The sequence below is a fragment of the Cebus imitator genome, unplaced genomic scaffold (genome assembly GCF_001604975.1).
Source record: "Cebus imitator isolate Cc_AM_T3 unplaced genomic scaffold, Cebus_imitator-1.0 Scaffold205, whole genome shotgun sequence".
Lineage (NCBI taxonomy): Eukaryota > Metazoa > Chordata > Mammalia > Primates > Cebidae > Cebus > Cebus imitator.
Genome location: NW_016107520.1, coordinates 757,640 through 770,329, shown reverse-complemented (window position 1 = coordinate 770,329; position 12,690 = coordinate 757,640). Strand labels below are relative to the sequence as shown.

The following is a 12,690-nucleotide window of genomic DNA, read 5'->3' as shown; positions in this document are numbered from 1 at the left end:
ACAAGGCATGCTAAAGTTAAAAAAAAAAAAAAAAAAAAAAAAAAAAAAAAAAAAAAAAAAAAAAAAAAAAAAAAAACACTTTCCTCTTGTGAGTGAAATTATGTAATGTCCAGCATTTAACTTGAAATTATTTGCAACAGGGAAGATACAGAAGCATGAATGGAAAAGACCAGCAATATGCTGAAAATCCCTGAAGCCTTGGGGTTTGGGTGATGAGAACTTGAAAGTTCATTATACTATTTGGATAAAAAATTTTAGAATAATTTTTCTTAAAATATCTATTGTTCCACTCCTTTTAGTCTTTCTTCTTCTGCTCATTATATGTTCAGAAGAAAAGTAGGTATGGTAAGTAAAGGAATAATCATTTATTTTCCCAGTACCATCTTCAAATCATAAAGGTACACCAAAGAATGCATTACTGAATTACCTCCCAAAGACAGTACTGCTGTCCTCAAAACTAGAGCCTACACCATTTGAATTTCATAAATCAAAAGTTATGCCTTTAAAGAGGACTTGGTAGGTTTATAAAACTACCATTTTAATATATGCACTACTACTCACAGATCTGAGTCTATTTAACAAATTTAACCTGTGAAAGATTTGAAGATCATATAATAATTGCTAGAAACCTCCAACAATATGTGTGTTCACTTGTTCTCACTCTAGACACACATAAACATGAGCATCTGGTAATTATTTTTTGCTTTTTTTTTTCAGTGTTTGAATCTTACACAAAGCACCTGGTAATTTTACTTCAAATTTCTTCCTAGAGTAGCAAATATCTATGAAAGAGTCCAGTAAATTGCAGTATTGATAGAAAGACCTAAAACCTTTAAAATACATAATATTTTAATAAATAGAGACAGGTTCTCCCTGTTACCCAGGCTGATCTCAAACTCTTGGGATCAAGGGATCCTCCCACTTTGGCCTCCCAAAATATTTGGATTACAGGCATGAGCCACCATGCCCAGCTTCAATCATTATTTTCAGCCCAATTTGTATATGTTATTTTCTATAACAAGCATTTTTTTATGTGGAAGAGCTTTTCTTTGATCATATAGTACTTATGGTATTTTAAAAAATGCAGGACACTGTTTTTCCATTATGATGCAAAAATTGATTACCATATTTTCTGGGGACAAATGTGAATGAAGTAATAACAGGCTTGGGTATTTTCTTTCTTCTGCTACAGGTTGGATGAGTGTTGAGGGAACAGTAACTGAGGCTCTTGAGGTTGATGAAAACCTATCAGGAGGTTTAAGTGGCAGGTATAGTAACGGAAGTCCAAAGGAATGGTGAGGAGGTATCTCAAGGGGCCCTGGCTTAACATCAAATAGTTTTTCTGGTTTTATAAACACTGAAGAGTCCTGTTGAGGTCTCAAGTTTTCTTGTCCAACATACTGATCCAAGTTCACATGCTTAGGAATTTCTGTAATTACAGTTCCTGCCCATGTCTTGCGCTCAGCTTCTTTTTTTTTGGCTTCAGTATTATACTGGCTTACATTCAAATGGGGTGCTGGTATAGTTTGTGCCACTCTTTCTGGTGGATCAGGCTGGAAGGAATCAGATAATCCCCAAGCCTCTCTTTGTTGTGGCAGAGGCTTGAAGGGAACTTGTGGAAGGCTCCCTGTATGTAAGAAAAGGGGTTTGAATTCTTGCTTAGGCTTAAATTGAAGCAAGGGAAAACCATCACCAGGACTAAATGTTTTTGCATGTGGGATAAGTCTAGGTGCCTTCTGAACAACAGAAGGTGTGGACAAAAGGTAGAGGTTAGTATTTTCAGCAGGAGCTGGATAAAACAAACTGGATGGTAAGTTTTGAGATGATGGAATTGGTCCTCTTTTCTGGGGCAGGCCATTTAATTGACATAGAGGAATACTCCCATGTGGAACACTCTGCAAGAGAAAAAAATATATCGTGTAAGTTTAGCATATATTAGAAATTCCTTACTTTGTAAATGGTGTTCAGTATGATTTGAAGTAGGTAAAATGTAGGAACTGCTAAAAAAGAAAAAAAAAAGTATTTACTCAACAAAAAATGTGACAACAATTGAACTACTTAGAACATGATTTTTGGGAGGGATCCAAGATGGCTGATTAGGAGCAGCTTGGGATTGCAGCTCCCAGTGACAGAACGGAGGCCGCTGCAGGTGATCCCCAGGCAAGCAGGGCCTGGAGTGGACCTACAGGAGTCCTACAGCAGGGGGGCCTGACTGTTAGAAGGAAAACTAAGAAACAGGAGTAAATAACTTCATCATCAACAAACTGGATATCCACTCAGAGACCCCACCTGAAAGTCAACAACTACAAAGACCACAGTTAAATAAATCCACAAAGATGTGATGCAACCAACACAAAAAGGATGAAAACACCCAAAACTAGAACACCTCTCCTCCTTCAAGGGATCACAACTCCTCACCAGCAAGGGAACAAGGCTGGATGGAAAATGAGACTGATGAATTCACAGAAACAAGCTTCAGAAGGTGAGTAATAAGAAACTTCTCTGAGCTAAAAGAACACAATGCAAAGAAACTAAGAACCTTGAAAAAAGGTTTGATGACATGCTAACGAGAATAAATAGCTTATAGCGGAATATAAATGATTGATGGAGCTGAAAAATACAACACGAGAACTTCGCGAAGCATACACAAGTTTCAATAGCCAAATTGACCAAGCAGAAGAAAGGATATTAGAGTTCAAAGATGAACTTAACGAAATAAAATGAGAAGACAAGATTAGAGAAAAAAGGATAAAAAGAAATGAACAAAGTCTCCAAGAAATATGGGACTATGTGAAAAGGCCTAATCTACGTGTGATAGGTGTACCTGAATGTGATGGAGAGGATGAATTCAAGCTGGAAAATACTCATCAGGATATTATCCAGGAAAACCTCCCCAACCTAACAAAGCAGGCCAATATTCAAGTCCAGGAAATAAAGAGAACACCACAAAGATATTCCTCAAGAAGAGCAACCCCAAGGTACATAATCATCAGATTCACCAGGGTTGAAATGAAGGAGAAAATGCTAAGGGCAGCCAGAGAGAAAGGTCGGGTTACCCACAAAGGGAAGCCCATCAGACTCACAGCAGATCTCTCAACAGAAACCCTAAAAACCAAGAGAGTGGGGGCCAATATTCAACGTCCTCAAAGAAAAGAACTTTTAACCTAGAATTTCATATCCGAACTAAGCTTCATAAGCAAAGGGGAAGTAAAATCCTTCATGAACAAGCAATTACTCAGAGATTTCATCACCACCAGGCCTGCTTTACAAGAGCTCCTGAAAGAGGCACTAAACATAGAAAGGAACAACCAGTACCAGCCACTCTAAAGACATATCAACTGGTAAGGAGCATCGACACAATGAAGAAACTACATCAACTAATAGGCAAAACAGCCAGCTAGCATCAAAATGGCAGGATCAAATTCACACATAACAATATAAACCACAAATGTAAATGGGCTAAACAACCCAATCAAAAGACACGGACTGGCAAATTGGATAAAAAGCCAAACCCTGGCCGGGTGCGGTGGCTCATGCCTGTAATCCTAGCATTTTGGGAGGTCAACGTGGGTGGATCACCTGAGGTCAGGAGTTCAAGACCAGGCTATTTATGACAAACCCACAGCCAATATCATACTGAATGGGCAAAAACTGGAAGCATTCCCTTTGAAATCTGGCACTAGACAAGCATGCCCTCTCTCACCATTCCTACTCAATATAGTATTGGAAGTTATAGCCAGAGCAATCAGGCAAGAAAAAGAAATAAAGGGTATTCAATTAGGAAAGGAGGAAGTCAAACTGTCTCTATCTGCAGACAACATGATTATATATTTAGAAGACCCCATCGCCTTAGCCCAAAGTCTCCTGAAACTGATAAGCAACTTCAGCAAAGTCTCAGGATACAAAATCAATGTGCAAAAATCACATGCATTCCTATACACCAATAACAGACTAAAAGAGAGCCAAATCAAGAACAAACTGCTATTCACAATTGCTACAAAGAGAATAAAATACCTAGGAATACAACTAACAAGAAAGTAAAGGACCTCTTCAAGAAGAACTACAAGCCACTGCTCAACGAAATAAGAGGGGACACAAACAGATGAAGAAACATTCCATGCTCATGGTTAGGAAGAATCAATATTGTCAAAATGGACATACTGCCCCAACTAATTTAGATTCAACGCTATCCCCATCAAGTAACTAATGACCTTCTTCACAGAACTGGAAAAAACCACCTTAAACTTCATATGGAACCAAAAGAGAGCCCGCATAGCCAAGTCAATTCTAAGCAAAAAGAACAAAGCGGGAGGCATCACACTACCGGACTTCAAACTATACTACAAGGCTACAGTAATCAAAATGGTACCAGCATGGTACTGGTACCAAAACAGAGATATAGACCAATGGAACAGAACAGAGGCCTCGGAGGCAACGCCACACATCTACAACCATCTGATCTTTGACAAACCTCACAAAAAAAAAGCAATGGGGAAAGGATTCCCTGTTTAATAAATGGTGTTGGGAAAACGGGCTAGCCATGTGCACAAAGCAGAAACTGGACCCCTTCCTGACACCTTACATTAAAATTAACTCCAGGTGGATTAAAGACTTACACATAATACCTAACATAATAAAAACCCTAGAAGAAAACCTAGGTAAAATCATTCAGGACATAGGCATAGGCAAGGACTTCATGACTAAAACACCAAAAGCACTGGTAACAAAAGCCAAAATTCATAAATGGGACCTAATCAAACTCCACAGTTTCTGCACAGCAAAAGAAACAGTCATTAGAGTGAATTGGCAACCAACAGAATGGGAAAGCATTTGTGCAATCTACCCATCTGACAAAGGGTTAATATCCAGAATCTACAAAGAACTAAAACAGATTTACAAGAAAAAAACAAGCCCATTCAAAAGTGAGCAAAGGATATGAACAGACACTTTACAAAAGAAGACATATATGAGGCCAACAAACATGAAAAAATGCTCATCATCACTGGTCATTAGAGAAATGCATATCGAAACTACATTGAGATACCATCTCACGCCAGTTAGAATAATGATAATTAAAAATCTGGAGACAACAGATGCTGGAGAGGATGTGGAGAAATAGGAACACTTTTACACTGTTGGTGGGAGTGTAAATTAGTTCAACCATTGTGGAAGACAATGTGGTAATTCCTCAAGGACCTAGAAACAGAAATTCCATTTGACCTAGCAATCCCATTACTGGGTATAATTCCAAAGAATTATAAATTGTTCCGTTATAAGGGCACATGCACACGAATGTTCATTGCAGCACTGTTTACAATAGCAAAGACTTCGAGCCAACTCAAATGCCTATCGATGATAGACTGGACAGGAAAAATGTGGCACATATACACCATGGAATACTATGCAGCCATCAAAAACGATGAGTTCATGTCCTTTGTAGGGACACAGATGAACCTGGAAACCATCATTCTCAGCAAACTGACACAACAACAGAAAATCAAACACCGCATGTTCTCACTCATAGGCAGGTGTTGAACAATGAGAACACATGGACACAGGGAGGGGAGCATCACACACTGGGGTCTGTGGGAGGGAAACAGGGGAGGGACAGCCGGGGTGGGGAGTTGGAGGGGATAACATGGGGAGAAATGCCAGATATAGGTGATGGGGAGGAAGGCAGCAAACCATACTGCCATGTGTGTACCTAAGCAATAATCTTACATGTTCTTCACATGTACCCCAAAACCTAAAATGCAATTTAGAAAGCAAAAAAAAACTTCTCTATAAAAATATGTAGCCCAATAAAATGAAAAATAAATAAAGAACATGATTTTTTTTTTCTTTAAGACAGAGTCTCACTGACTCACTGTCACTCAGCCTAGAGTATAATGGCATGATCTTGCCTCACTGCAACCTCTGCCTCCCAAGTTCAAGGGATTCTCCTGCTTCAGCCTCTTGAGCAGCTGGGATTACAGGCATACACCACCATGCCTGGCTAATTTTTGTATTTTTAGTAGCGACGAGGTTTCACCATGTTGGCCAGGCTGATGGATCAAACTCCCGACCAAAGGTGATACACCTGCCTCAGCCTGCCAAAGTGCTAGGATTACAGATGTTAGCCACCGCACCCGGCCATTAATGGTATTTTTATATATATTACCTGTACATTTTCATTTCTATTTTGACCAGATGGGATAGTTCCTTCATGGCAGTATGGGCTATTCTTGTGAGGCTCTCTGGTGTTCTCTCCCATTGACTGTGATTTGATAAAAAATCTCTCCTCAAGATTTTTGTTGCTGTCTTCAACATCACCACATCCTCTTAGGTTTGATTCTTGGCTTCCCCCTAAACGCACAGACTGAGACTGCTGTAGAAGTTGTTGCGTATTGGGGAGGTTAGCAAAGGATGATCCTACTATTTGCATTAGGCTCATGAAGTTGATCTGCTGCAGCTTGAATGAAACAAAAATTGAAGTGATATCTTAAAATATAACAAAAACAATCTAAGGAATCAACAATAATCATCTGAATATTCTACAATGGTCACACCTTTGTCTTAGTATCTGTGAGACTCATGATTGCTGAGCAGGAGACATAGTCAGGGAAATTTTTTTAAAAGGGAGAGGAAAAAAATGTTAACTTCCTGTCAACTGACATACAAATACGAATGAAACTTGGGACTATTTGTAAACAGTTTATAGCATTCACTTTCCATAAACATCTCAGGGATCAAAAGAGTGGGATAAAGACAGATTCCAAGAATAAGTGTATTTTGAATAGTTTTCAGAAATAAGCAGAAAGCAGTACACAGGTGAAGGGCAAGGAATTCCCTTGGAAAGGCTGACTAGGTGAAAGTAAAGTGAGACACCAGTGGTCCCCAAACTCTGCTGCACTTTACAATCACCTGAGAAGTATTCATAAGTCCCGATGACCAAGTCACTCGCTACCAATAACACCACAATGTCTAGGGATAGGAACCAGCATATGTATTCATTAAGATGACCAGGTTATTTCAATGTCCAGAAAAGCCTGGGAACCACTAGCATAGATATTGGCTTAGGTGGAACAGGAGATTTATAGCAGGGATAATGAAAAATTGACTAGTTTAGTAGTTCTCAAACTTCAGCATGCATCACAATTACCTGGAGGACTTAAACCACTCTGCTGATCCCGATCCCAACTTTCTGATTCAACAGGTCTAGGATAGGGGCATGAGAATTTGTATTTCGGAGATCTAAGTATGTTGATACTGTTCATACAGGCATCACACTTTGAGAACCACTAGACTTGTGAAAGTAAGGCCAGAAAAGAGAGAAGGTAAAAACTTCAAAGTGAAGTTTTTGAAGGCCAACAGAAGAATTTGCATTTGATAGAACAAACCAATAGGGAAACAGTTTTTCAAAAATGTAGTTTTCTTTTAATTATAAAGTAAATATACACTTATAGAAAAAAACATTTTAAAAATAAAATATAATTCATAATCCTACCCTCAAAAATAATGAGCACGGACATTTTAGTGTATTTCCTTTCTTTGTCTATCTATCTATTGAATCTATGTACAAGACAAGGTCTCACCTTGGTACCCAGACTGGAGTGCAGCGGCCTGATCATAGCCCACTGTAACCTCAAATTCCTGGGCTCAAAGCCTCCTCCCACCTCAGCCTGCTGAGTAGCTTAGACCACAGGCATGTGCTACCATGCCTGGATAATGGTTTTTTTGTTTGTTTGTTTTTTGGAGAGATAAGGTCTTGCTATGTTGCCCAGGCTGGTCTCAAATTCCTGGCCTCAAGCAATCCTCCCACTTCAGCCTCCCAAACCACTAGGATTAAAGTCGTGAGCCACCTCTTATAAAATGCAAAACTATAAAGAGCTTGGCCTCTTTATATTTTTAAAACAAGATTGATATCATATATTACACAAATTTGTTCCTGAAATTTACTAAAGATTTTTAAATAGGTGAATAAGATTATTAAAATTATACATGAAGAAAGGGCCCTAGAAAATGCAAATAGAATACAATGGAAGTATGAAACTGAGAATCTAAGGTTAGCCACTGCTATAGAAATAACAACTGGCTATACAGACATATAGCATGGGCAAAAAATTCAAGAGGGCATAGTAAAACATTGGGTAAGGATTGTGAAAGAAGGCAAAGATGGCTGGGTGTGGCGGCTCATGCCTATACTCCCAGAACTTTGGGAGGCCAAGGTGGGCGAACCACCTGAGGTCGAGAATGCAAGACCAGCCTGACCAACATGGAGAAACCCTGACTCTACTAAAAATACAAAATCAGCCGGGCATGGTGGCACATGCCTGTGATCCCAGCTGCTCAGGAAGTTGAGGCAGGAGAATCCCTTGAACCCGGGAGGCAGAGACTGCGGTGAGCCAAGATGGTGCTACTGCATTCCAGCCTGAGCAACAGGAGCAAAACTCCATCTCAAAAAAAAAAAAAGAAGGCAAAGATGACTTTTGAAGATAGTGATTCTTAATCTTTTGTGTGCATCAGAATTATCTGGAGAACTTGTTAAATGTATAGGACAGTGACTAGTAAAGTCCCCAAGTAATCCATCCAACATTTTGAGAGATGCTTCTAAAACTTTAAGGTAGTAGAATAGGTGGTGCTACTAAATAGAAAAATGAAAGAAAGGACTGGGAGAATAAGAATAAAATCAGTTTCAGTAAATTTCATGGGCCAGGGGAGATGCTGGACAACTATTCTTAAAGAGAAAATTAGTGCAGCTGGGCACAGTGGCTCACACCTGTAATCCTAGCACTTTGGGAGGCCGAGGTGGGCAGATCACCTGACGTCAGGAGTTCAAGATCGGCCTGGACAACATGGTGAAACTCCATCTCTAGTAAAAATATAAAAATTAGCCAGGCGTGGTGGCGCACACATGTATAATCCCAACTACTCAGGAGGCTGAGGCAGGCGATGCTTAAACCCAGGAGGTGGAGGCTGCACTCCAGCCTGGGCGGCAGAGTGAGATTCGGTCTCAAAAAATAAAAATTTAAAAGATTAAAAAAAAAAGAAAATTAGTGCCAAGGATCATCAGTATGGAAATGGTATATATTACATCACATAAAAGAATATGGAAGTAAATGTAGGACAAATGAGCAGAAGATTAGATCTGAGGGTAACTAATGTTTCTAAAAATGTAAATTTTAAAAAAAGGTAAATAATTAACCATTGTTATTAAACAGAAAAAAAAAGGGGGGGAAGATCCAAGATGGCCGTTTAGGAACAGCTCGAAGTTGCAGCTCCCAGTGAAAGCACATAGGGTGAGTGGACGCTGCATTTTTATTGCCCATGGACTAGGATATTCCCAGGCGGAAGAGCCCCACGGGTCACCAGCACTGCTGTTTTGGCTGGTGCGGAACTTTTGGTCCCCACGGCTGCTTTGCCCTGCATGGCTGCTTTGCCCAGCACGGCTGCTATGTCGGCGCCCTGGCGCCCGGTTCTCCGTACAAAATACACTGGTCCGGGTGCTCTTCTGGCTGGCGATTGGAGACCCAGGAAGTCACCCATCCATCTGATTAAAGAGGGGACTGAACAGTGAGCCAGGCCAGGAGATTCCTAGGCAAAAAAAGTACCACGAATCTCAGCGCCGCTGTTTAAGCCAGCACAGTGAGTCGCCGCAGGGGAAATCACACAGATCCCCGCGCCCTTTCAACAGGCGACTGGGATAGAGTTGCTTGTTAAACTAAAAAAGAAAAAAAAGGCTCTGAGGCAGGGAGCCAGGTGATCAGGCTCGGCTGGTCCCACCCCCACAAAAGAACAGCAATCAGCAACTCTCTGGATTGAGAGTTTCACAGCAAGCGCAGCTGAACCCGGGACGGTCCAGCTCTGTGGGGGAGGGTCGTCCACCATTACCAAGGCACTTCACCACTACGGAGGTAGTCCACCATTGCTGAGGCAGCCTGCAGTTGCCGAGGCTGCCTGCCGTTGCCAAGGCAACCCGCCATTGCCAAGGCAACCTGCCATTACATAGAGACTCGGCCAATACAGAGGCGGGCCACCACTGCCGAGGCACTTCTAACTACACCCATATAAACAAGACTGCAGGGAAGTTCACACGGCAGCTGGGCAGAGCCCACAGCAGCTCAGCAAAGCCTCTGCAGCCAGACAGTGACCAGGCTGCCTCCTTACTGGACAGGGCAGCCCTGAAAAAAAAAGCCAGCAGCACAATGGAAACTCATAAATAAAGGCCTAACTCCCTGGGACAGAACACCTGGGAACAAAAAGCGGTTTATGAGTTCTGCTGCAGCAGACCTAAACGTACCTGCCCAGCAGCTCCGAATGAACAACGGAGCTCACAGCTCAGCACCTGAGCTCCTATAAAGGACAGACTGTCTCCTCAAGCAGCTCCCAGGCCCCTGTATATCCAAAGAGTCACCTCATAAAGGAAAGCTCAGACTGACATTTGGCGGGTATCCTTCAGGGACAAAGATAGCAGAAAAAGAAACTGGTAGCAACCCTTATGGTTCTGCAGCTGCCGCAGGCAATCCCCAGCCAAGCAGGGCCTGGAGTGGACCTCAGCAGCCCTATAACAGAGGGGCCAGATTGTTAGAAGGAAAACTAAGAAACAGAAATAACCTCATCATCAACAAACAGAACGTCCACTCAGAGACCCAATCTGAAACTCAGCAACTACAAAGACGACAGGTAGATATATCCATACAGATGGAAAGAAACCATCACAAAAAGGATGAAAACACCCGAAACCAGAACACCTCTCCTCCTACAAGGGATCATAACTCCTCACCAGCAAGGGAACAAGGTTGAATGGAGAACGAGTGTGACGAAATGACAGAATCATACTTCAGAAGGTGGGTAGTAAGAAACTTCTGTGAACTAAAAGAACATGTTCTAACACAATGGAAAGAAGCTAAGAACCTTGAAAAAAGATTTGATGAAATGCTAACGAGAATGGACAAATTAGAAAGGAATATAAGTGAATTGATGGAGCTGAAAAACACAACACGAGAACTTCACGAAGGATGCACAAGTTTCAACAGCTGAATTGACAAAGCAGAAGAAAGGATATCAGAGGTCGAAGATCAACTCAATGAAATAAAATGGGAAGGCATAATTAGAGAAAAAAAGGGTAAAAAGCTATGAACAAAGTCTCCAAGAAAACTGGGACTATGTGAAAAGACCTAATCTACCTTTGATAGGTGTACCTGAATGTGAAGAAGACAATGAATCCAAGCTGGAAAATACTCTTCAGGATATTATCCAGGAAAACTTCCCCAACCTAGCAAGGCAGGCCAATATTCAAGTCCAGGAAATGTAGAGAGCACCACAAAGATATTCCTCACAAAGAACAACCCCAAGGCACATAATCGTCAGATTCACCAGGGTTGAAATGAAGGAGAAAATGCTAAGGGCAGCCAGAGAGAAAGGTTGGGTTACCCACACAGGGAAGCCCATCAGACTCACAGCAGATCTCTCAACAGAAACCCTAAAAGCCAAAAGAGAGTGGGGGCCAATATTCAACGTCCTCAAAGAAAAGAACTTTCAACCCAGAATTTCGTATCCAGCCAAACTAAGCTTCATAAGCAAAGGGGAAGTAAAATCCTTCATGAACAAGCAATTACTCAGAGATTTCATCACCACCAGGCCTGATTTACAAGAGCTCCTGAAAGAGGCTCTACACATATAAAGGAACAACCAGTACCAGCCACTCCAAAAACATGACAAATGGTAAAGAGCATCAACACAATGAAGAATCTGCATCAACTAATAGGCAAAACAGCCAGCTAGCACCAAAATGGCAGTATCAAATTCACACATAACAATATTAACCCTAAATGTAAATGGACTAAATGCCCCAATCAAAAGACACAGACTGGCAAATTAAATAAAAAGCCAAAACCCATCGGTGTACTGTATCCAGGAAACCCATCTCACATGCAAGGATACAAAAAGGCTCAAAATAAAGGGATAGAGGAAGACTTACCAAGCAAATGGAGAGCAAAAAAAAGCAGGAGTTCCAATTCTCATCTCTGATAAATTAGACTTTAAAGCAAAAAAGATCAAAAGAGACAAAGAAGGACATTACATAATGGTAAAAGGATCAATGCAACAAGAAGAGCTAATGATCCTAAACATATACACACCCAATACATAAGGCAAGTTCTTAATGGCTTACAAAGAGACTTAGACTCCCACACAATTATAGTGGGAGACTTTAACACCCCATTGTCAATATTAGACAGATCAACAAGACAGAAAATTAACAAGGATATCTAGGACTTGAACTCAGGCCTGAACCAAGCAAACCTAATAGACATTTACAGAACTCTCCACCCCAAATCCACAGAATATACAGTCTTCTCAGCACCACATCACACCCACTCTAAAATTGACCACATAATTGGGAGTAAATCACTCCCAGCAAATGCAAAAAAAAAGGAAATCATTACAAACCGTCTCTCAGACCGCAGTGCAATCAAGTTAGAACTCAAAATTCAAAAACTAACTCAGAACCGCACAGCTTCATGGAAACTGAACAACATGCTCTTAAATGTTGACTGGATAAACAATGAAATGAAGGCAGAAATAAAAGATGTTCTTCGAAACAAACGAGAATAAAGACACAACATAGCAGAATCTCTGGGACACATTTAAAGCAGTCTCTAGAGGAAAATAAATAGCAATAAGTGCCCACATGAGAAGCAAGGAGAGATC

General features: G+C 40.9%; 1 protein-coding gene across 1 annotated transcript in view; it reads right to left on the bottom strand.

Annotated features, from left to right (window-relative positions):
- The window catches only part of CPLANE1 (ciliogenesis and planar polarity effector 1), a 160,689-nt gene that overhangs the window by 67,284 nt on the left and 80,715 nt on the right, over positions 1–12,690 (bottom strand). The window contains exons 33-34 of the mRNA XM_037745599.1: positions 6,161–6,451; positions 1,125–1,895 (exon numbers count right to left, since the gene is read on the bottom strand). Coding sequence (XP_037601527.1) covers positions 1,125–1,895; positions 6,161–6,451 — 1,062 coding nt within the window. The remainder of the gene's footprint in view (positions 1–1,124; positions 1,896–6,160; positions 6,452–12,690) is intronic.